Raw genomic sequence first — 26,077 nt, 5'->3', positions numbered from 1 at the left:
AAGGACCACCCCGATGCCCGGCCCGTGCAGAACCAATCCCGACAACCTCCTCCGCAAGAGGCGCAGGAAAGGCTCCACGCAAATAGAATACAACTGGCCAGACAGGGGGCAGCCCTGACGTACCCCTCTCCCAAAGCGAAGGGGCGCCGTCAGGGACCCGTTAACCTTCGCTAGACACTCCGCGGCGGTGTACAGAAGTTGGATCCGGGCGACAAAATGCGTCCCGAACCCGAAAGCTCGCAGAGTTCCCAGTAAGTATTCGTGATCCACCCTGTCGAACGCCTTCTCCTGATCGAGAGACAGGAAGGCGCTCGACAGACCAGCCCTCTGGGAATGGTGGATGATGTCCCGGACCAGATGGATGTTATCATGAATGGTTCGGTCCGGGACGGTGTAGGACTGGTCAGGGTGGATCATGTGGTCCAGCACGGTGCCGAGCCGAAAAGACATGGCTCGGGCGAAGATTTTGTAGTCCGTGCTGATGAGGGAGACCGGGCGCCAGTTTTTAAGAAGGCGGAGATCCCCCTTCTTCGGCAGCAGGGCAATCACGGCCCTGCGCCATGAAAGGGGCATCGCCCCGGTAGCAATGCTCTCCCCCAGGACCCCCGCGAAGTCGCTCCCCAAGACATCCCAGAACGCCCTGAAGAATTCCACGGTCAGCCCGTCTAGTCCCGGGGTTTTGCCCCTAGAAAGACCGTCGAGTGCGCCGGTCAGCTCCCCCAGACTTATAGGGGAGTCGAGCTTTCCGGCGCACTCCGGGCCGACCTGCGGCAGGTCCTCCCACAAAACTCTGCAAGCCTCCTCACTGGACGGATCCGGAGAGAACAGGGCAGTGTAGTAATCTCGGGCAATGGCCCTGATGCCCTCCGGATCCGAGACAAGGGATCCGTCGTCGGCCAGCAGCGTAAAGAGCTGCTTACGGACCCCGTGCCTTTTTTCCAGCGAGTAGAAGAAGGGGGAGCCGCGGTCCATCTCCTTGAGGAACCGGATCTGCGACCTCACGAACGCGCCCCGAGACCTGACCAGTTGCAGGTCCCGCAGCGCGCCCTTCTTCTCATCGTACACCGACCGCAGGGCTGGGTCCGCGTCGGGCTGACGGAGATGTGCCTCCAGGTTGAGCACCTCCTTCTCCAACTCCTCGACCCTGGATTTGCGTCTCTTTGTCGACCCCTTCGCGTACTCTTGACAGAAAACTCGGACATGAGTCTTGCCCACGTCCCACCATAGCCTCAAGGAGGGGAAGCCTCCCCGCTTCCTTCTCCAGCCGGCCCAGAAGCGACGGAACGAGTCCAGGAACCGCTGGTCTTCCAACAACAGGTTATTAAAATGCCAGTACGCGGACCCCGTCCGAGCGCAGAACGAAGTGAACTCCGCCCACACCAGACGGTGGTCCGTGCACGGAACCTGCTGTATAGAAGCAGCCGGAACGCAGGACACGTACGCCTTCGAAACGTAAAGGCAGTCGAGTCTGGACGCTCCGACTCCAGGTGACACGAAGGTGAACACGCTGGAGTCAGGATGGAGATTTCGCCAGACGTCCACTAAGTCGAAGGACCTGACCAGGTCACGCAACTTATTCACACCTCGCGTGCAGTGCGGGGTACCGTGACAGTCCCGGACCCCGAGGGTGCAATTAAAATCCCCCCCGAGGACGATGAACTCGCCAGCGTCGATGGAGCCGAGATGAGTGGACACTTCTTCAAAGAAGCTCGCTTGCTGCTGCGTGCCCAGGGGAGCGTACACATTCACAAAGTGAAGCACCACCCCCCCCCAGACGCACAGTCAGGTGCAGCAACCGGCCTGGCATCGGCTCCCTGACCGCCAAGATCTCCGGCTGAAAATGCGGGGCCAACAAGATAGCCACCCCGCCCGAATTGGAGGCTAGGTGACTCATGTAGACCCCCACTCGCCACTCCAGGAGCCACGTGGCTTCGTCTCCCGGAACGGTCTGGGTTTCTTGCAGGAAGCACAACGCATACTTCCCGTCCCTGAGGACCGAGAAGTTCTGGAACCTGCGCTGTGCGCCCCTGCTGCCGCGGATGTTGAGGCTGGCTATAGTCGTCTTCATTGTCAAAAGGTACATCAAACCTTCACCTTAAGTCATTAAAAAGAAGAAGAGGACTTTTTAGTCCTTCCTCTCCTTCAGGAGCCCAGCGAAAAACGTTTGGACCCTCCGCCGCGCGTTCCTATCCAACTCGGGAGACTTAAGAGCCTCGTGAGTGGACCAGAACACCAGCGGAAACGAATGCCACCGGTCCAAGGCCAACTGAACCCTGTCTCGGCGACGGCGGTGCCCCGACAAAAAGTCCCGGAGTTCCCTTGGGGGGATGAGGGGGGAGTCAGTGGAGGGCACCAGGGGATCCACCGCCTCGCTTGAGAGCGACTCAGCATAATCCCCCGCACTCACCACCGACACCCCGTCCTCCTCCGGGTCGTCGCCTCCAGCTTCCGACCCCTCCCCCGCATTGAGTACGGGGGCTGATTCGGAGTTGCCAGCTGGCTCTATCTGTGCCTCGATCCCACCCCCAGGATCAAGGCCAGAGGAGTCCTCTCTGGTCTCCTCTAAACTTTTTGGGCCAGAGGGCAGCGGCAGTTCTGATGCCCGCTCTCCTCCCGGCACCGGGTCGTCCGGGGAGCTCAGGACAAGCTCCTGACCTAAACATAGGACGCCCGGTGTCAAGGTTTGGGAGGGAGTGGGAAGGCCCTCGTTTTCGCCGCCACCCAATGACCCATTTATATTTTTTAAAATTTCCAAGCTGCAGTCCCCCGACGAGCCAGAAGGTACCTCGGGGGTGTTAAGTGCACTGAAGATGGACACCACCACAAGGGAGGTGCCCTCAGTAACCCCCGAGGGGCCCTGTTCAGGGGACTGCAGCAGACTGGTAGGGGGAACAGTGGTAGGGGTAGGGGTTTCGGGTTCCCCCAGAGGGCAGGGCGAGGTTTTACTGTGTGGAGACGCCACCACCTCTTCATCAGGGGAAGGGACACACCCAACTACTTCAGTTTGGGCGAGAAAGGAAACCCCCTCAGCTCCGAAAGCAGCTAGTAAGCACACACACAGGCAACCTCGCTCTTGCACTTCATTGTTGCGTTTATGTGGACTGTGTAACTCTTTCGAGTACAAACCCGTTTCCATCTGTTTCAGATGAAGTGACATTGTTTCATAGTTTGCCATTGTGAGATTTGAACTCTTGATCTTGGAGTTACAAACCCAGTACCATAACCACTTGGCTATTTAGGCCAAGCATGCGGACTGTGTAGGTGATCGCCGCTTTGCGTCAGTTAAATTGACCAAAAGTCGCTGATGGTTACAAGAGATTGATGGGGGAGGGGGCGACGGACCGGGAACCAAGAGCCAGTTTGGCAAGTTGGGGCAAGGGAGAGGCCATTGGGCTGTGTGTACACACACCATTATAACAGACACACACACCCTCCCTCATCATTTCTGCTTTCCTTTACCAATCAGTCGTGCATGTTCCTGTACAATCCTGTCACTGTATCAATTTGTTCTTTTGTTTTTTTTTAAAAAACAGGCAATAGTGGAAATTGCGATGGACAGCAGGAATTGAGGAGGAGTTCCCCGAGGAAACTATTGCACATACCAGGGGGAGAACTGAGAAGAGACATCCTATGCCAGAAATGGGCAGATACATTGCAAAACCCCTTACTCGCATATCTGAATTTGACATTTTCAGAATCAACACATTCACATACCTAAGGTGCCGTTGAAAATAAAAGACTTAGATCTCAGGAACTGATGGTTACAGAGGAATGCAAACGTATGTCTCAAGAACTGTAAGTCTGCACTCACTTAGCAAAGACGAGCAGAGAATAGAAAATATAGGCACTTAACAGAGACTGCCAGATTCAGAAAAGAAACATGTTTACTACACAAGAGATACAAATCACGTGCATTCATAACTCATTACTTTGATTGAAACATGGACAAAAGAGCTTATCATCAGAAGTAACAGCAAAAAACTGCTGATGCTGGAAATCCAAAACAAAAACAGAGACTTGAAGTTCTGTTGAAGGGTCATGAGGACTCGAAACGTCGACTGTGCTCTTCTCCGCCGATGCTGCCAGAGCTGCTGAGTTTTACCAGGTATTTCTGTCTCCTGTTTTTATTTTATCATCAGAAGTGATCTGATATAATGACTGCCCTTGACATCAAGGCAGCATTTGACCAACAGTGACACCAAGCAAAACTGGAGTCTATGGGAAACGGGGGAAAAAACGGCCTCTGGTTGGAGTCATAGCTAGCACCAAAGGAAGATTGTTGTGCCTGTTGAAGGTCAATCATCTGAGCTCCAGGACATCACTGCAGGGCTCCTTCAGCGTAGTGTCCTCGGCCCAACCATCTGCAGCTGCTTCATCAATGATCTTCCTTCCAACCTAAAGTCAGAAGTGGGGATGTTCGCTGATGATTGCACGATGATCAGCAGCATCACAACTCCTCAGATACTGAAGGAGTCCATGTCCAAATGAAGCAAGACTACTTGGGTTAACATGTGAAAAGTAATATTGAAGCCACACAAGTGCTGGGCAATGACCATCTCCATCAAGAGAAGCCAATCATCGGCCCTTTACATTCAATGGCATTACCATCACTGAATCCCCCACTATCAACATCCTGGGTGTTATCATTGACCAGAAACTGATCTGTACCAGCCATAAAAAATACTGTGGCTACATGAGCAGGTCAGAGGCTGGGAATCCTGTGTTGAGTAACTCACCTCCTGACTCCCCAAAGCTTGTCCAACATCTACAAGGCACAAGTCAGGAGTGTAATGGAATACTGCCTGCTTGCCTGGATGATGCAGCTCCAACAAGAAGCTCGACACCATCCAGGGCAAAGCAGCCCTGCTTGATTGTCACCCCTTCTAAACATTCACTCCCTCCACCACCGACACACAGTGGCAGCAGTGTCTGTACCATCTACAAGGTGCACTGCAGGGACTCACCAAGACTCCTTAGACAGCACCTTCCAAACGCACGACCACTATCATCTAGAAGGACAAGGCCAGCAGATACATGGGAACTCCACCACTTGCAAGTTCCCCTCCAAGCCACTCACCATCCAGACTTCTAAATATAATCTGCCATTCCTTCACTGTCACCGAATCAAAATCCTGAGACTCTCTCCCTAACAGAACTGTGGTTGGATCTACACCACATGTGCTGTAGCTGTTCAAGATGACACCCCATCTCCTCGGGGACATTTAGGGATGGGTAATAAATGCTGGCTGACACAGTGATGCGCACATCCCATGAATGAAGGAATGAATAAAAATATCTATATATCATATGCTGACATTTACAGGGTAAAACCATTCATGTACTGAAGGCTGACAATGACAAAGCAACTCGTTAACTCTTACATCAGGAACTGGGTTAACTCCACCATCACGTAGAGATTGAGACATATCTATACTCACATACCAGAAACTAAGGAAGGAGCAAATTACACCAGAGTTACAAAGTAAAGAGTAACACATACACTACCATAACAGAAAGTAAAATGGCCACAGAAAAGGCTCCACTAACTAACCAAAATAAATTACGGATATAGGTAAAGGTTACACTTTCATATCAGGGAGTGACTGGTGCAATACAATGTGCATTCTGACCTCCGAAAAGCTAATACCCACTCTCCCATATTGGGGGATTACAGGGACATGATACAAAAATAAACCACAAATTATAAAATGGCAGGAACAGAGTATAACCCGAAGTAACAGAAGGGGAACAGAAAGGCATTGTGTATAACATCATTGATGTATGAGTCTTGGGGCAATATTAAAGCCAACTCACATAGCAGATGTTGACAGAGTGGAAATTATTCTGTTATCAGAAACTGAATATCTCCCTCACACACACACACGTCAGTTACAGGCTAAACGCTTATCCAGGACTAAGAAGCATAATTGACCATGTCAATAATGTGTAACACTGCAGACTGATGAGCAATATTGAAATAGATAGAATTACCTAGCAGAAATTGGCAGACACAGAATATAACATACATCTATATAGCAGAAATTGAAAGGCATATTGAAAAAATGTAGAATACCATAAAGAAACTTAAATACGGAGAAAACCTACACTTGTCATATCAATGACAGGCAGGTGCAAATACTCACATTTACATAGTATGAAGATATAGAATAATACCCCCTCTCCCCTATCATAAACTCACTATTTAGAAGCTGACGGTTTCATGGGAAAATTCACAATTGCAGTACACAGACTGAAAGATACTGACTAAAATTTGTACTGATCAACCAGGAAATGACAGTCATAGAATTTAGCACAAAATTACATGCAAATGACTCAGAGAAAGTTCAAACCACACACATTGTAAAAATTGACAGAAACAGAAGAACAAACAAACAAACTGACATGCACACAAAACTACGTCACGTCAGAAACTGACAACTACTGAACGAATCCTACAATTACATACCAGAGCCTCGTAAGAACATGTGGAAGACAGATACACAGTGGGAGACAGACAGGAGGAATGGATGCAGGTAAGCACACAGAATAACCCACTCCCCCCAAAATATGTACCACTCGCCAAAAAAATTGTAACAGCCAGAGAACACAGAAGCCAATAAAGCACTGAGAAACACAAAAGAAAATTCAACACTCATAACAGACACTGATAGGTTCTCTGCTAAACTACACTCACATTTCAGAAATTGGTAGTTTCCAAGTAAAACCACATTCCTATGCCCATCACTGAAAGATACAAAAGATAAAATGCAGATTTTATAAACTGACAAGCAGACTAAAACACTTGCATGCCAGAAATTAACAGGTAGAGATCAAAACAAAGACTCATCCACCAAAATCTCACACGTGCTGAATAATACTGACATTCACCTGTCAGAGATTAAGAGGGGCAGAGTAGCATACACACATGTTCCAGAGAGTGGCTAGCACTAAGTAAACCACACATTCACTCACCAGATGATGACTAGTACTGAAAAAAAGTACAAAAATCACATATCAGAAACTGCCAGGTACAGAGTAATATTGCACTACCATATACATGGGACAGTCAACGATAGAACAATATAATAAAACCATCTATCAGAAACTGGCATGTATGAAGTGAAACTCACCATTACATTCATGAGTCTGAGGATCATTTTCACATACCAGGGACAGGCCAGAAGTAATTTTTACAATCACATACCAGCGACCGACACAATTAAATATACACTGCCATACCAGAAATCAAGAAGTGTACAGAAAAATCCACATCATCCAAAAAAAAACATGGGCAGATATAAAGGAAAGCTATACTGTGACATCATGGACTCTTGGAATTGCCTTAATATGATAACAATAACATGCAATAAGCTGAAATGTTTTTTAAAGAAACAAATCTTCCCATATCAAGGACTGCCGGAGCATCATAGAAAGCATACCCAATTCAGGGACCAACAGATACCAGTTGAATCCAATTTGCTTAAAAGAAATTGGCAGCAACTGAGTAAAGTAACATTGACATAACATTGATTAACTGAGGCAGTGTAAAACCCAAACTTGGATAGCAAAGGCTGACATACCAAGTGAAAATGATTTCCTCTTACCGGAACCTGAATAAATACACATATACCAGAAACTGAGAGTCACAGTAAAACCCACACCTGCAAAATAAGATAGACAGGCACAGACTAAAGACCATTATCACACACCAGAGACTAAGAGACTACATGAAATGCACTTGAGTCAGGGAGGGAGGGAGGTGTAGTGGTGGTACAGATTAGAAAGTACAGTTACTGAACAGAAGGATAGAACGTGCACTCATATCAGAAAGAGGTAAAGGAAAACAAACTGTAACATACCAACATCTGGTAGCTGCAGAGGAAGTGCACAATGCCGTATCAAAGACTGACCGATGCAGTCACATGCACACTCATCCTTAGAGTCATGCATAACACACACCACACTTACAGCTCAAAAACAGGCAGAGGCTGCGTAAACCCACAGTCATATACCAATACTGACTAAAACATACCCTCACATACCTATAACTGATTATCACAGAGAATAAATCACATTGCAAAGAAGAAAAATCTGAGGTACAAAAAGGAAAAGCTGCAATAGAATGCTTGAAATTGGCAGGAACATTTCTGAAATTACAGAGATGGAACTCCACAGTAACATACCAGAGGCTGACAAGTACAGAGCAAAACCATTGCCACACAGCAGAACCTGACGATTACAATGTGCAGTCAACTAACATGTGGTGAATGAGAAGTGCTGAAAGAGAACAAAACACATAAGAATTAGGAGGAGTAGGCCATTTGAACCCTTGAGCCTGCTCTGCCATAAGATCATGGCTGCTCTGAATGTAGCCTCAATCACACATACCTGCCTGCCTCTAATATTCTTTCACCTCCTTGTTAATCAAAAACCTATCCACCTATCTGTGCCTTTAAAGTATTCAAAGAGTTCTTCCATTGCCTTTTGGAGGAAGAGAGTTCCAAAGACTACCCTCAGAGAGAGAAAAAAAAAACTAATCGGTCTTAAATGAGCAACCCCTCATTTTTAAACAGTGATACCTCATTCCAGATTCTCCCACAAGAGGAAACATTCTCTCCACATCCACCCTGTCAGACCCCTGATCCAGGATCTTAAAGGTTTCAGTTAAGTCATCTCTTACTCTAAATTCGAGTGGATACAAGCCTGAAGTGAATACAAAACTGAACGAGGTGGAGATAAATTATCACTACCCCCTCCCCCCAAAAAAACTGACAGATACTGAAAACCTATCCTCATATTAGATATTGTGAAAAAAATTCTTACGTACCATATGTTCAAAGGCACAGGATAGAACATACTTGTCAGTATCAAGGATGGACCAGTACAGCATACAAGACACATACTCATTATGAAATTAAATCTACAGAGCAAAACTTATGGTCACATAGCAGCAATTGACAGATACAAAGACACATCCAGCAAAGATTATCAAATATAGGTTAAAACCCAGATTCACACACATACAAACTGTTTGGTAGAGGGTTAAAGCCCAGGATTGCATGCTAGCTCCTAACAGGGCAGTGCCAAAACGTACACTCAGATAGCAGAGAGTGACAGATCTAAAGTGAAACCATCACCTGCTATTCAGAAACTAACAGGTATACAGCAAAAACACAGTCACGTAGCTGAGATTGACTGGGACAGGGTATATCTCAAATCACTTACATGAACTGGGAGCTTCAGCATAATACCCATCATCACACGCCAGGCACTGAGGGGTAAATTTTAAAATGCACATTCAGATGCCATTACTCACTGGAGTATCTAAAATGTGCAATCACCTATGAGAGGCTGATATATACAGTATAAAATATATACTTGTACAGCAGAAGCTGATGGTGAGAGATTAAAATAACAATTACGTTACAGAACAAAGCATTACAATCAAGTAACAGTAACTGAAAGAATCACAGTTAGCAATAAATAATCAAAAGAAGTGACGACAGAAAAAAACTACACAGCCATATCAGAGGATTTCAGATGCAGTGAGATGCCCTGTTGAAAAGATGAAAGGCACAAAATAATATTCACTCTCCCATGTAATTAAGGTTAAGAACATTAATATGGACACTACACTCATATATCAGAAGCTGCCAGGTGCAGAGTAAGTTCCACAACACATACTGACTGGGATGGCTGAAATTTTTGACAGTGTTATTAGATCTGAGAGGGATTTTCAAAATCATGATAATCTGGAGAGAGTAGAGAGAGAGGCTATTCGAACTGATGGAAGGCATTGAGAGCCAAAGGCATACATTAAGGCACAAGGGCAAAAAAAACAAGTAGAACATGAGGAAACTTTTTTTTTAAATGCAGCGGGTGGATCTTGAATATATTGGAAAACTGTGGTGGAGGCAGGCTGAATTGTGGCACACAAAAAAGGTTGGATTTTTATCTGAAAAAGCATTTTCTTTTAAAAAAAAAGGGAAGGCTTCAGGGAAAAGGCAGGCAGAGTGGGACTAGGTGATCTGTTCTCACTGAGGATCAGCATGAACACAACAAGCTGAATGACCTCCTTCTGTGCAGAAATACTCTATGGCCAGGGTTTTCCAGAACCTCCATGTTGGGACCTGCCACAGGAGATATGGTGGCCTAACCTGACATTTGGTGGGGCTGGATGATCTCAGCAGTGGGTGGGACTGGAAAATCCCACCCTATGATTCAGAATTAAAACATACTCTCAATGCACTGGCACTCACACTCAACCTACACGCAACAAATGCTGACAAATACATAGGATAACCCACAGTCACATACCAGAAATGGAAGCCGGGCAATGAACAATAGAAAGTCAAATTAAGTTGGATGGATTCAAAGGAAAATTTGACTTCTTTCATGGGTTGTGGCTAGGTCAGAGCTTTTGTTGCCCATCCTTAATTGCCATGAAAATGATTTTGGAGAGCTGCTTTCTTGAACTCCTGCAGTCCACGTGATGTAGGCACAACAACTGTGCTTTTAAGGAGTGAGTTCCAGGACTTTAATCTAGTGAATTAACAAGAATAGGGTTCCAAGTCAGGGTGATGTATGGCTTGGATAGGAACTTGCAGATGATGTTCCTCTGCATCTGGTGCCCTTGGACTACTAGGTGGTTGAGGTCACAGGTTCAGAAGATGCTGCCCAAGGATCCTTGGCAAGTTGCTGCGTGCATCTTGTAGGTGGGACATACTGCTGCCACTGTGTGTCACTTCTGGGAGGAGTGGATTTTTAAGCAGGTGGATAGGGTGCCAATCAAATGGGCTTCATGGCACTGGATGCTGTCAAACTTCTTGAGTGTTGATGGAGCTACGCTCATCCAGACAATTAGAGAATATTCCATTACACTCCTGCTTGCAGATGGTGGACAGGCTTTGGGGAGTCAGAATGTATATATCAGAAATTGGCAGTTTCAGTCTAATACTACATTCCTGAATGGTTTAATAGGTTTAAAAAAAGTCAAATCTTAGAAACTGGCAGGAACAATGTAAAACCACACTTACATGCAAGAGACTGAGAGGGTAATAGTAACATGCATATACATAGCAGAGACTGGCTGATACAATGTAGAACTCTAACAGATAACAGCAACTGGTAAATAATGAGTAAAAACTCACCAACTACCAGAAGCTGACAGATAGAGCAAAAATCACAATTTCTTACCTAAGAATGTTGGGAACAAAGTAAAAAAAAACATATAGCTACTAGAAACTGACAGGTATAGAGTAAAAAACATTCACTATCACACCAGAGTTGAGAGATACTTTACAAAACCCAAATTAATACACAAGGGACTGACCCGGACTAAGTTGGTTACACAACCACCTACCACAGAGCCCAAAATGGAACAAACTATAAAATCACATACCCAAAACTAAAGGGGTAGAGAAAAACCATACTAGCATATGAAAAACTGACAGAAATAGGGAAAATCTCATATTTCCTTGTCAGATTGGCAGGTGTTACATAAGCAGATCACACAGAGCTAAATAATAAAACCAATGATCACATACCAGGGGCTGACACAAACTGAATAGGTCTCATACACAGCAACCAGAGATTGACACGATGCAGAATAAAATGTAAACTTGCAAGCCAAGATTGGAAATGTTACAGATTGATATCCTATATCACTTAGCTATTGATGTATGGGACAGTGTGAAACTCAACCTCTTATTTGACAATTCTAGAAATGTATAGATGCATCTTAAAACCACATTCCCTTAACCAATAGGTATCACATAGCTAGCACACTGACCACTCAAATTTACGGAGTAAACCCACATTCACATGCCAGAACTTGGCAACTACTAAATGAGTCATGCACTACCATACCTATAGTGTAACTTACTGGATAGCAATCCACACACAAAAGAATGAGGACAAAAAATAGATGAACAATACAAAAGTAAAAGTGATATTCTCATGCTGGAAACTAGCAAGTGCATGAAATAGCTCACAGTGACAGCCTTTTTCCTCTCACAAGACAATAGATTTGTGGTCATCTCTGTGTTAAGCATCACCGTGTGGCAATGGACCCCACCCATTCTGGCAAACATGGCAGAGGAAGGTGGTGGGCTAAGGAGGTATGCAATTCATTGGCTTCTGTTTGCTCTCAGCATTCTTCTTGGCCAGCTGAGTTTTCATTTCTGCACTTTCCTCATTTACCTGAAAGTAGCAAGTAGAGATTTTAAATCAATGATCACATAAAAGAAGCACACAGGCACATTGCTAAACCACACTTCCATGTCAGAAACTGACAGCTCATGAGTGAAAAACCACTCTCAAGCAACAGAATGAGAGGTGTATTTTAATGTCTAGACGAAAATACCAGGGATTGAAATAGAGGGGACAATATGCATTCTCATAACTGAGAGAGAGAGAGAAAACGATTCTCACTTAAAAACTATCCTCCCATACCAGACATTCACAACTACACTAAATAAAACAGACTTGTATACCAGAAGCTGAAAGCAACAGAATAAATTAGACACTGACAGATACATCATAACCAGACATATATACATTAAGAAATTAAAGGCAGTGTTAAATTTTGAGTTACAAACCAGAGACAAACCCAATAATTTCCTACCAGAGATAGATAAGGAGAGAGCAAACCCCAAAATTACACCCAAAACTAGCAGCAACAGATGAAAGCCTACAAATTAAATGTCAGATACTGAGAGGAAATTGCCAAACCCAGACACTCAGCAGAGATTGAGAGGTGCAAAGCAAACCAAAACTCAAATTCCAAAAAGTGTTGGAAACACTCAGCAGGTCTGATACTATCTGGGGAGGTAAATTTGAGTCCAATAATGACTATTCTTCAAAACAAGCAGAAACTCCAAAATAAGAACCAAATTGGACTTGAAAGGTTAACTGTTTCTTTCTCCACAGACCTAAGGGGGTTCTTTTTGCACTTTGATTTTGTTCCAGATGTCCAGCATCTGCAATGTTTTGCAAAAACAGAATTACCTGGAAAAACTCAGCAGTTGAAATATAATATATTATATTTCAGCTCTTTCTTGGACTCGAACTCAAGTTCTGTCGAAGGGTCATGAGGAATCGAAACGTCAACTCTTTTCTTCTCCACCGATGCTGCCAGACCTGCTGAGTTTTTCCAGGTAATTCTGTTTTTGTTTTGGATTTCCAGCATCCGCAGTTTTTTTGTTTTTATCTCTGCAATGTTTTGCTTTTATTTGAATCGCATTTCAGAGACTGAAAGGGACAGAGTAGGACTCACACAAACATAGACGGATAGAGTAAAATTCTGTTAGACACCAAAAACTGTCCTGGCTAGGGGTGGGGGAAATCACAACAGAGATACAGCAGATAAAGAAAGCACCTTTACATATCAGACTGGCAGGGAGTCTAATAAGTCCAAACTTAGTGACAAGCACAACATAAAATCCAATATCATGGCAGAAACTCTCAATTACTGGGTAGTCAACACACTGATAGAGCGGAAACCAATAAATGCAAAAAAAAAAGCAAATGCTGACAGAGCTGAGACTGACAGGGACAGTGTTAGAGCCAAAAACATGTACAAAAAACAGACAGGCACCATAACCCAAGCAGAAACGAATGCAGAGAAAGCCCTTCATTCGTATAGCAAAGCGTGGCAGATCCTGCCTACAACCTACACTTGCAATCTGGTGAGGTACATTTTTGTTTTTAAATTATTTCATGGGATTTGCATTTGTTGCCCTTGAACTGAATGGCTTGCTAGTCTATTTCAGAGGGCAGTTAGGAGCCAAACACATGGGTCTGGAGTCACATGTCGGCCAGGTAAGGATAACAGTTCAAAGCTGTGGATGCTGGAAATCTAGAACAGATATAACAGCTTTCCTTCCCTGAAGGAAATTTGTGAACCAGATTGTCAATCGGTGGTATTTTCACAGTCACTGTTACTGATGGTAACTTTTCAATTCCAGATTTTACAAATTGGTGGGGTTTCCACTCATTCCCTCAGAACATCAACCTGGCCCTATAGCTGGATTACTGGCCTAGTAATATTGTCATTAAGCCACCATCTCTCCAAAGATTAAACACGCACAAAACACAGTTGCAAAGATAGACAATATACTGACAGTTAACACCCAGAGTTATGTATTGAATATTAGAAGATCAACACTCACATACTAGCGATTGACTAATACTACGTAAAATCAACATTCTCATCCCAAAACAGACAGGTACAGAGGGGAAAAAAAGCCAATCCTCTGCCAGGCACTGGCATACATCATATAAGGCCTACAATCTGACAACAGGAACTCAGTGTACGTTATAAAAGCCACACGCCTCCGGTGACAGAGGTGCATTATAAAATCCAGATTTGCACATCTCAGTCTGACAGGAAATAAAACTTAACCTGACAGAGCAGGGGCTGACCGGGAAACAGTAAATAGCCCCATACACCCAGCAGGAGTTAACAGATATGAGGTAAACCCCACGCAGCCCGATCAGAATCTGATAGAGTGAAACCCAGAGTCTTGACAGATAAAGTGTAACACACATCCACGCACCAGAGATTGTCTGGTACAGATAAAACACAATCACTCTGCAACATAGATAGAAACATATATACAATATCTAGAACTGACAGCTACAGAGATAAGAGCATACCTTGACCTCTGGTTGAGTCGCAGACCATAGTATCAGAATTGAATTCGGCGCCCCATGAGAACCAGTGAACTGAGGAGAGGGAGTGGGGAAGATGTGCCGGGGATGGGAAGAGGTTTTCAAGGAAGCAGCGTTCAGAGAGAATTGTATTAAAATCTGAAAAGGGGAGAATGTGCAGGGTTAGGGAGAAGGCGGAACTGGCAGGATAGTGGCTAATCGAGAGGCGGCGCAGGACGGACGTGCTGAACGGCTTCCGTCTGTGCTGTAACATTTCCGTGAATCTGAGAAACGGGGGCTCGCAGTCCTTCCTTACAAAGAGATTGAAGTACAAAAGGGACAGTACATATAGCGTGAAAATAAAAAAAAGATGCGGTCTATGGTCAGGGTGACTGAAGCGCATTAAATGAACAGAGTTTGAAAAACAAGAGACTCGGGTACAGGGGAGCATTGCGTTCCATTGGAGGCTGCAGCGGGCTGACAGGATGGTCTGAAGGACCAATCAGAGATAAGAACACGGCGAAAACTGAACACTAAATAAACCAATCAATATCTCAGTCCTCACCCATCCTTCATTAGCATAGGTCTCTGGGTGGACTGTACCATCGTGCACTTAGAGGGAAAGTTGGGGGTGGGGTTTGGGCATAATCTCTAATTCTGCGCTTTAGCAAGACCGAAGCCTCTCTTGACATATGGTATCACCTCTTATCAATGTCGGCCGCAATTCCTAATTTTTAGAGCACTGCGCTCGGCCCCACTTATTAGCTCGTATTCCGAGGGCCACGTTAATAATTATCAGGGACTGGAACCGCGGATGGGCTTAAGTCTCAAAAAATCGCAGTGCTAAATCCTTACAATTGAGTTACAGAACAACTGACCCCAAACTCCCACTTTAGCTAGTAACTGACCCCAAACTCCCACTTTAGCTAGTAACTGACCCCAAACTCCCACTTTAGCTAGTCAAATAAACTATTCTTGATAAACCGTCTCCACTAAATCCGCAGCTGCACTAAAGAAACCTGCAAAGCGTGGAACACACTGATTATAGGCACTCTTTTTTTCGCGGATAACTTGGTGGCTCTTAAAAGAGCCTTTGTGGTTCTCGGTGTCGGGGGAAGTTTAGAGTCGGGTAGGGTCAGTCTAGGCGCGCTCCCCGCGGATACGGCGCGCCAGCTGGATGTCTTTGGGCATGATGGTGACCCGCTTGGCGTGGATTGCGCACAGGTTGGTGTCCTCAAAGAGCCCCACCAGGTAAGCCTCGCTGGCCTCCTGCAGGGCCATGACGGCCGAGCTCTGGAAGCGCAGGTCGGTCTTGAAGTCCTGAGCGATCTCCCGCACACCAGGCGCTGGAAGGGCAGTTTGCGGATCAGCAGCTCGGTGGATTTCTGGCAGCGGCGGATCTCCCGCAGAGCCACAGTGCCGGGCCTGTAGCGATGGGGCTTCTTCACGCCGCCCGTGGCTGGAGCGCTCTTGCGGGCAGCTTTGGTCGCCAGCTGCTTGCGGGGGAAACTTTCCCTCCGGTCGACTTGCGCGCTGTCTGCTTGGTCCTGGCCATCTTCCGCAGGAATTCGACGCTCTGGAGCGCCGAATGAAATTTGTGCGGCGCGCCCGCCTTTTTGAACAGAGCGGAGGGAACGCCCCAAGAGGTGATTGGCTGAGCTGGGAAGCCGTCGACCCAATCACGGAAGACGGAAATTGGCATTCCTGATTGGCTGAGCTAGGATGGCGCTTGATGTTTGAAAAGTCCGCCAATTTTTGTACAGTTCTACATGTTAAAACAAAGTCAACTAACTAACCCCCATCTACCTTTAACACCCCCCCCCCCGCAATTAGGAATCCGGGGTACCCCTCAAAGCATCGAGAGCCCCTTCTTTATAAGCCCCTTTGCTCTGAGCGACTGAAGCAGGGAGCATTCTTTATCGACCATACAAAAGGCCCTTAAACATTGTAATGAAAGATCAGTTCTGTGGAAGGGTCATGAGGACTCGAAACGTCAACTCTATTCTTCTCCGCCGATGCCGCTAGACCTGCTGAGTTTGTCCAGTTAATTCTGTTTTTTTTTTGATTAGCAAACACAACAATCAGTTCACTACAACACAAAAACAGAAAGAGATAACCTGGAAAAACTCAAGCTGGTCTGGCAGTTCTGTGGAAGGGTCATGAGGGTTCCAAACGTCAACTGTGCTCTTCTCTGCCGATGCTGGGTTTTTTTTTTCCTCCGGGTATTTGTTTCTGTTTTGGATTTGGATCTGTTTTGGATTTCCAACAATTTTTTGTTTTGGTTTTAATCGGTTTACTACTCCTTTTACTCTACTCTGCGCAGTTTACATCATTTATGCTAGCACGATGCTTAATCTCGTAATACAATTCTATATTGTACCATCACCATTGAGTGCAAGAAAATAAAATGCTTAGTGTCACCTATCAGCCGACGTTCTCTGATCTCAGCTCTTTTTTTTTGACAAGTGTGGTGGCTCTGATAAGAGCCTTTGTGTCTTTTTTTTTTTGGTTTGTATTTTTTTTTGCATTTTTGTTTTATTATTAGAAACAAGCCGCTTCACTTCTTCTGTTTGCTGCCCGCCTTCTTGCCCTTTGTGGGTTTCGACGGGCGGCTTCGTTTGGCGACCTCCTTCGGCTTGGCCGAGGCCGGCTTGGCCGCCACGGCTTTCGCCTTCTTGGCGGGAGCCCTTTTCGGGCCAGCGTGCGCCTTCTTGGCGGGGGTTTTCTTGACCAGTTTCTTGGCGGGCGATTTCTTGGCCAGTTTCTTGGCGGGCGATTTCTTGGCCAGCTTCTTGGCGGGCGATTTCTTGGACCCAGCCGCCGGCTTCTTGGCCGACTTCTTGACCGCCGCCGGCTTCTTGACGGACTTCTTGATCCCAGTCTTCTTGGCCTTCTTGACCACTTTCCCCTGGGGCTCTTTCTTGGGGAGCTTGAAGGAACCGGAGGCGCCCTTGCCCTTGGTCTGCACCAGGGAGCCCTTGTCGACGCTCCTCTTGATAGCCAGTTTGATGCGGCCGCGATTCTTGTCGACGTCCATGCCGCCGCTGGCCAGAGCCTTCTTGATGGCCGCCACGGAGATCCCCTTGCGGTCGCTGCTCGCCGCCACCACCTTGCGGATCTGGTCGCCCAACTTGGGGCCGGTGGACTTGGCGCGGACGGACGGCGCCTTCCTCTTCTTCGGGGTCTTGGCTTGAGCGGCGGGTGCGGCGGCGGGAGCCGTTTCCACTGCTGCAGTGTCTGCCATGTCTTGATCTGTGTCGAAAAGTCTTCTCGCTTCCTCTGTTAGGAATTCGAGTCCGGATTGAAACGAGAGGCGGCGGCACAGAGCAAGTTAAAGGCAAAGAGCGGACGTGGGCGGCGACTGCTCGCTCTCAGCTCCCAGAGCTGGCGACCTGTCTGTGTTTCTCTCCCTCCTCAAACTCCCCAATCCCAAAGAAAGTAGGACACCCCGGAGCCCCAGAAGTGTCCCCAGGAATACCTAAGAAAGGGATGTTCGCTGTTGAAAAAATTCCACCGGATTAAAACCATCAATTGCGAGTTAAACCAGTCCAATTGCTGCATTGATCTGGCTCCCTCAGCCTGTCCGCCGAACGGTTCTCTCTTTTTTGACCAATATCTGCAGCGAAACTGACCGTTTACCCTCCAATTCCCACTTGGGCTTTAAACCGAGCATCAGTGTTCTTCTGCGGCAGGCGGTCAAATTCATTCTATTCAGAAGGGACCGAGAAATGGTGGCATTAAACAGGACCCACAAGCACAGAGACAGTGTAATTCGCCTTCCTAAGCTTCCGGGAACTGAATTATCTATCCGCCCTGGCTGAGTTCTGGATCCCTGCAGTTTAGGTTCCATATGTCCAAAATCAACAATCGGAGACAGGCCACTCACGAAAAGCTTAATAAAAAAAATATCTCATTGCCCAGGTTCATGGGCAGGATATTGTCATGTTGTTCTGCTCTGTTGAACATAGTTAACTCCAAGAGTACAGAGTTTCTCACAAAAGCAATTAGGTGCCCTGTCATTCACATATGTCTTGAAGTCAAATCCAAGAGAGAAAAGTAAAGCGAGAAGCTCAGAAGATATAATGTAAGTCAGGAATCTATAATGATTTTCATAATGTTATTGGAATTTATTCTAAGATAGAGTGGGGTCTGTGTTTATTTCTGTGTGTGTGTGTGCGCGCGCGTGCGTGTGTGTGATACACAGGCTGGACTGGCTGGGCTTATTTCCACTGGAGTTTAGAAGAGTGAGGGTTTTTTTTATTATTATTAGAGAGATAAAGTCCAAAGGCTTGGTGAAACATGGGAATGTGCATTGAAAGGGGAAATCATGAGTAAAGGAGAGAAGGCTGTGTGTAAGGGCAGGCGTTCTAAGACTTAACGAAAGTATGAAAAACCTGCAGTATCTAAGCCTCAAGCTACTGTCCACAAAACACTGAAACTGAGAAAACTGACTTCGAATTCGTCTGTTCAGGGCGTTCTATTACTTGTCCTGGGTCTTGTGAAATCTGTGTGTCTTACTATTGCCTTAACTGGGTGTAACTGGGATTTAGATTTAAGTAGGGGATTTAGAAGTTAACATAATAGTAATTTGTAGACATGTGTGCTTAAAACATTCATTTTATTAATAAAAGATTAATTTAGTTTTGTAAGAAACCTGTAACACTCAATGGTCTAATGAATTCAAGGCTTACATCTCGAAATGTATACAAATAGCAAAACAGTTGTGGCAGCTGTGCCATTTTCCCTTTGGGATTTGAGAGCTCAGCATTTACTATCGGCCATGCCATAACACCTGTAATGAAGTGGAATAGAGGGACTGTAGAATAGTCCTGTTCACACAGCACAGAAGCAGATGGGAATGACTCACGGATGCGGCAGAGTTTCTCTACACTTGCAAGTTATATGTGTATTCTTCGTTTAATGTCAGACACACAACCTGAGTGATTTGTTCCCCCTGTTTTTTCAGCCCATTGTGTTATGGCGTAAGGGCTTTAGACATTGGTCCTTCCTGATGGAGCATTTCTGGCAGCTGTCCCAAGCTTTAGTCGGTGAAGTTCGCTAGTTCTGTCCCTCTCCTCCAACTCTCGCTTCCTTTCGAGTTCTCAGTAATATCGTACATTGCTGAGCAACGGGAGATGGTTGCATAGTGTTAATTGCATTTAGCTAAGACCCCAGAAGCCTAGGCTAATGGTCTGGGGGCATTGATTGAAATCCAGCCATGGCAGTTGACATAATGTATATTCAATTAATGCATAATAATCTGGAATATTAAGTTAACCCCCGTCAGATAACCAATTTTAATAAAAACCTGAGTTCTGTTGAAGGGTCATGAGGACTCGAAACATCAACGCTTTTCTTCTCGACCGATGCTGCCAGACCTGCTGAGTTTTTCCAGGTAATTCTGTTTTTGTTTTGGATTTCCAGCATCCGCAGTTTTTTGTTTTTATGTTAATAAAAACCTATCTGGTTCACTACTGCTCTTCAACAAAGCAAATCTGCCACCTGCCTAATATTTGGTTTGGAAGTTTGAACTCCACATCACTGCTGTCTTAAATGCCCTCTGAAATGACCACGAAAGCCATTCAATTAGGGATAGGCAATACACGCTGGCCTTGCCAGCGATCCCCATAGTTCATGAAATAATACATCAGTTTATTAGTCACTGTGCATCAATGCTTTATTCGGTTACCCTTCTGTGAATCGTTGTTTGACGATATCGTTATATCAGGACGTAACTTAAGAACAGGTTGTCTTTGATGTGTGATGTTTTATGTCACAGAGAGGTCGGAGTACAATAATTGCCTGTGACCTCTCTCTCTCTCTCTCTCTTCCCCCACTTCCCGTCCGAGTTTTTAAGTGACAGGCAGTACCGCATGCGCATTCCCCTCCCCGAGGGTTGAATGCGGAAGCTGCTTTCTCTGTGTCCCGCTCATGGTGATTGAAGGCATCAGGCAGCCTAGAAATCACGGACCCGATTGATGGAACGGAATCAGCTCCCCGAAGGGCCCGTCCCAGTCGACCAGAGGCCGGGGTGAAGTCGGCGCAGGTCGAGAGTCTTTTAAAGAGGTCCAGTGACAATTAAGCAGACCCCGGAACTTGAAGCGAGTCGGGGTAGGGAAAGGAGAGGCCACGCTCAAGGGTGCTGTGCGCAGGTACATTGTAAGCTAACATAGAGAGTAAGTCATCCAAGATCTTTCAAACCATTATTGCACTCGTTCCTCGGTTCTGTAGCTCAGTTCCGATTGAGTTCAACAATTTTAGATCATGAACTCTCTCCTCCATCCCCATCCCCTTTTTCAAATAATTTATAATTTAAAAAATATATATTTTTCTTTTCCCACCTATTTCTATTATTTTTAAATGTGTTTCCATCCGTTGTTTTATCTCTACCTTAGAGCCGATTTCGATCACCCCACCCCACCCCCCCACTAGGGCTATCTGTCACTTGCTCGTCCTGCTTTCTACCCTTAATGCCACCATTAGCACATTCTGCAGCTAATATCACCACCGTTAACACCCCTTTGTCCTTTTGTCTATGACATCTTTGGCAATCTCTTCTTTGCCTCCACCTATCACTGGCCCTCTATCCAACTCTACCTGTCCCACGCCCCTCAACCAGCTTATATTTCACCTCATTTCTGTATTTTCTCAGTTCTGTTGAAGAGTCATACAGACTCGAAACGTTAACCGTGTTCCTCTCCGCAGATGCTGTCAGACCTGCTGAGTTTTTCCAGCTAGTTTTGTTCCATTTCTTTCTACTGTGTTGAGATTCCCTGTCTTACCACTCATTCAGACAGTGACTTCGAGTCCTTACCACTCTCTGGCCAACATCAAACAAAGCAAGACCTGAGCAGCGGTTCAAGAAGGCGGCTCACCACCACCACCTCAAGGGCAACTAGGGATGGGCAATAAATCCTGGCCTAGCTGACGAAACCCTCTTCCCATGAATGGATATAAAAACAGATGTACCAATTATTTTAAGCCTGTGGCCCTGGATTAATGTCGTCCCTCTTTTCTCTGTCTTGGTCCCTCAATTTAATACACTGCAATTAGGAACATATGAACAAGGAGCAGGAGGAGGTCATTCGGCCCCACGAGCCTGTTCCACCATTAAATAAGGTCATGGCTGATCTGATAGTCACCTCAAATCTGCATCCCACCTACTGCAGATAACCCCCTTGCTTACCAATAACCAGCCACCTCTACCTTAAAAAATATATATTCAAAAGACTCTGCTTCCACCACCTTTTCAGGAAGAGAGTTGCAAGAACTCAAGACCCTCAGAGAGAAAAAAATCGCCTCATCTCCACTCTAAATGGAATACCCATTATATTTAAACAGTGGCCCCTAGTTCTAGACTCCCCCCTCAAGAGGAAACATCCTCTTCACATCCACGCTGTCAAGACCCCTCAGGATCTTATACGTTTCAATCAAGTCACCTCTTACTCTTCTAAACTCCAGCGGATACAAGCCTAGTCTGTCCAGCCTTTCCTCATAAGACAACCCGCCCATTCTTGGTGTTAGCCTAGTAAAGCTTCTCTGAACTGCTTCCAAGATATTTACATCCTTCCTTAAATAGGGTGACCAAAACTGCAGGCAGTACTCCAGATGTGGTCTCACTGGTGCTCTGTATTACTGAAGCACAACCTTCCCCTAAGAATAAATGAACACATTCAATCAGTTTTGTTTTTTTTTAAATATTGTTCATGGGATGTGGGCACCACTGGCTAAGCCAGCATTTATTTCACATCCATAAATGCCCTTGTTCAGCGGGAATTTAAGGATCCAGCACATTGCTGGGTGTCTGTATTTACATGTAGGCCATAACAGATAAGAACAGCAGATTTCCTTCCCTAAAGGACATTATTGAACAAGCTGTGTTTTTATGACAATCAGCAATGGTTTCATGGTCATCTTCAGACTTTTAATTCCAGTTTTTTATTGAATTCAAATTTTACCTTCTGCCATGGTGGGATTCAGACCCATGTCCCCAGAGCATTACCCTGGGTCTCTGGAATACTAGCCAGTGACAATAGCACCATGCCACTGCCTCCCCTCTTGTACCTGCACACCAACCTGTTGCAATTCATGCACTAAGACACCCAAATCCCTCAGACTCCTCTGTTATTAAGGGAAACATCCCCAGCGTATCCAATCTTCCCCCCATAGCTAAAGTTTCCAAGCCCTGGCAACATGTTCATCAATCTCCTTTGTACCCTCTCCAGGGGAATTTACATCTTGCTCTGTCAAGTGTCCCATCCATAACCTAATCCCCGGTTCAGATTGTGCCCAGATGCCGATAAATTATAAAAACAAAAAAACTGCGGATGCTGGAAATCCAAAACAAAAACAGATTTACCTGGAAAAATTCAGCAGGTCTGGCAGCATTGGCGGAGAAGAAAAGAGTTGACGTTTCGGGTTCTCATGACCCTTCCACAGAACAGAGCGAATATAAGGAGAGGGGTGAAATATAAGTTGGTTTAAGGTTGGGGGTGGGGGGGTGGTTTGGTGGTGTGGTTGTAGGGACAAGCAAGCAATGATAGAAGCAGATAATCAAAAGATGTCACAGGCAAAAGAACAAAAGAACACAGAGGTGTTGGAGGTGGTGATATTATCTAAATGAATGTGCTAATTAAGAATGGATGGTAGGACACTCAAGGTACAGCTCTAGTGGGGTTGGGGTGGAAAGGCTAGCAGGGCATAAAAGATTTAAAAATAATGGAAATAGGTGGGAAAAGAAAAAATCTATATAAATTATTGGAAAAAACAAAAGGAAAGGGGAAGAAACAGAAAGGGGGAGGGGATGGAGGAGAGAATTCAAGATCTAAAGTTGTGGAATTCAATATTCAGTCCGGAAGGCTGTAAAGTGCCTAGTCAGAAGATGAGGTGCTGTTCCTCCAGTTTGTGTTGAGCTTCCCTGGAACAATGCAGCAAGCCAAGGACAGACATGTGGGCAAGAGAGTAGGGTGGAGTGTTAAAATGGCAAGTGACAAGGAGGTTTGGGTCATTCTTGTGGACAGACCGCAGGTGTTCTGCAAAGTGGTTGCCCAGTTTACATTTGGTCACTGCAATGTAGAGGAGACAGCATTGGGAGCAACGAATGTAGTAGACTAAGTTGGGGGAAATGCAAGTGAAATGCTGCTTCACTTGAAAGGAGTGTTTGGGTCCTTGGACGGTGAAGAGAGTGGAAGTAAAGGGGCAGGTGTTTCAGCTTTTGCGTTTGCATGGGGAGGTGCCATAGGAGGGGGTTGAGGAGTAGGGGGTGATGGAGGAGTGGACCAGGGTGTCTCGGAGGAAACAATCCCTATGGAATGCAACTGGGGGGGGGGTGAAATGAATATGTGTTTGGTGGTGGCATCATGCTGGAGTTGGCAGAAATGGCAGAGGATGATCCTTTGAATGTGGAGGCTGGTGCGGTGATAAGTGAGGACAAGGGGGACCCTATCATGTTTCTGGGAGGGAGGAGAAGGTGTGAGGGTGGATGCATGGGAAATGGGCTGGACACGGTTGAGGGCCCTGTCAACGACCGTGGGTGGAAAACCTCGGTTAAGGAAGAAGGAGGACATGTCAGAGGAACTGTTTTTGAAGGTAGCATCATCAGAACAGATGTGACGGAGGCAAAGGAACTGAGAGAATGGGATGGAGTCCTTACAGGAAGCGGGGTGTGAGGAGCTGTAGTCGAGGTAGCTGTGGGAGTCGGTAGGTTTGTAATGGATATTGGTGGACAGTCTATCAACAGAGATTGAGACAGAGAGGTCAAGGAAGGGAAGGGAAGTGTCAGAGATGGACCATGTGAAAATGATGGAGGGGTGGAGATTGGAAGCAAAATTAATAAATTTTTCCAAGTCCCGATGAGAGATTGAAGCAGCACCGAAGTAATCATCGATGTACCGGAGAAAGAGTTGTGGAAGGGGGCCGGAGTAGGACTGGAACAAGTAATGTTCCACATACCCCCTAAAGAGACAGGCATAGCTGGGGCCCATGCGGGTACCCATAGCCACACCTTTTATTTGGAGGAAGTGAGAGGAGTTGAAGGAGAAATTGTTCACTGTGAGATCAAGTTCAGCCAGACGGAGAGTAGTGGTGGATGGGGATTGTTCGGGCCTCTGTTCGAGGAAGAAGCTAAGGGCCCTCAGACCATCCTGGTGGGGGATGGCGGTGTAGAGGGTTTGGACGTCCATGGTGAAGAGGAAGCGTTTGGGGCCAGGGAATTGGAAATTGTTGATGTGACGTAAGGTGTCAGAGGAATCACGGATGTAGGTGGGAAGGGACTGGACAAGGGGAGAGAGAAGGGAGTCAACATAATGAGAAATGAGTACCATGGGGCTGGAGCAGGCTGACATGATCAGTCTACCGGGACAGTTCTGGTTGTGGATTTTGGGTAGGAGGTAGAACCGGGCCGGCCAAGGTTGGGCGACTATCAGGTTGGAAGCTGTGGGACGAAGATCTCCAGAGGAGATGAGGTCTGTCACAGTCCTGGAAACAATGGCTTGATGTTCAGTGGTGGGGTCATGGTCTAGGGAGAGGTAGGAGGAAGTGTCTGTGAGTTGACGCTCAGCCTCCGCGAGGTAGAGGTCAGTGTGCCAGACAACAACAGCACTAACGTTGTCAGCGGGTTTGATGACAATGTTGTGGTTGGCCCTGAGAGAACGGAATGCAGTAAGTTCAGAGAGAGACAGATTAGAATGGGTGAGAGGAGCAGAGAAATTGAGACGACTAATGTCACGAGCTTCTTCCTCGAACAGAGGCCCGAACAATCCCCATCCACCACTACTCTCCTCCGTCTGGCTGAACTTGTTCTCACACTGAACAATTTCTTCTTCATCTCCTCTCACTTCCTCCAAATAAAAGGTGTGGCTATGGGTACCCGCATGGGCTCCAGCTATGCCTGTCTCTTTATGGGGTATGTGGAACATTCCTTGTTGCAGTCCTACTCCGGCCCCCTTCCACAACTCTTTCACCGGTACATTGATGATTACTTTGGTGCTGCTTCGTGCTCTCGTTGGGACTTGGAAAATTTATTAATTTTGCTTCCAATCTCCACCCCTCCATCATTTTCACATGGTCCATCTCTGACACTTCCCTTCCCTTCCTTGTCCTCTCTGCTTCAATCTCTGGTGATAGACCGTCCACCAATATCCATTACAAACCTACCGACTCCCACAGCCACCTCGACTACAGCTCCACACACCCTGCTTCCTGTAAGGACTCCATCCCATTCTCTCAGTTCCTTCGCCTCCATCGCATCTGTTCTGATGATGCTACCTTCAAAAACAGTTCCTCTGACATGTCCTCCTTCTTCCTTAACCAAAGTTTTCCACCCACGGTCGTTGACTGGGCCCTCAACCGTGTCCGGCCCATCTCCCGCACATCCGCCCTCACGCCTTCTCCTCCCTCCCAGAAACATGATAAGGTCCCCCTTGTC

The 26,077-nt window shown here is 46.1% G+C and overlaps 1 protein-coding gene, 1 long non-coding RNA gene and 1 pseudogene across 2 annotated transcripts in view; 1 reads left to right on the top strand and 2 right to left on the bottom strand.

Annotated features, from left to right (window-relative positions):
• LOC121274862 overlaps positions 1 to 16,429 on the bottom strand; it is a 45,652-nt pseudogene extending 29,223 nt beyond the window's left edge.
• A 151-nt stretch (positions 16,430 to 16,580) lies between these two features.
• LOC121274857 (histone H1-like) lies at positions 16,581 to 17,947 on the bottom strand. The gene has a single exon (XM_041182238.1). It carries the CDS (start codon positions 17,894 to 17,896, stop codon positions 17,210 to 17,212), a length of 687 nt encoding a protein of 228 aa, XP_041038172.1. The 5' UTR covers positions 17,897 to 17,947; the 3' UTR covers positions 16,581 to 17,209.
• Positions 17,948 to 18,521: 574 nt separating this feature from the next.
• Positions 18,522 to 26,077, top strand: part of LOC121274898 — a 31,381-nt gene continuing 23,825 nt past the window's right edge. Inside the window, exon 1 of the long non-coding RNA XR_005942316.1 lies at positions 18,522 to 18,736. This is a non-coding gene — a long non-coding RNA (uncharacterized LOC121274898). The remainder of the gene's footprint in view (positions 18,737 to 26,077) is intronic.

This window comes from Carcharodon carcharias (genome assembly GCF_017639515.1).
Source record: "Carcharodon carcharias isolate sCarCar2 chromosome 39 unlocalized genomic scaffold, sCarCar2.pri SUPER_39_unloc_1, whole genome shotgun sequence".
In the NCBI taxonomy this organism is placed as follows: Eukaryota; Metazoa; Chordata; class Chondrichthyes; order Lamniformes; family Lamnidae; genus Carcharodon; species Carcharodon carcharias.
This window is presented reverse-complemented; position numbering and strand designations above follow the sequence as displayed.

What these genes read in the sequence shown, in the direction of transcription:
- LOC121274857 (XM_041182238.1), bottom strand. Translation starts at nt 17,896, where the DNA reads ATGGCAGACACTGCAGCAGTGGAAACGGCTCCCGCCGCCGCACCCGCC.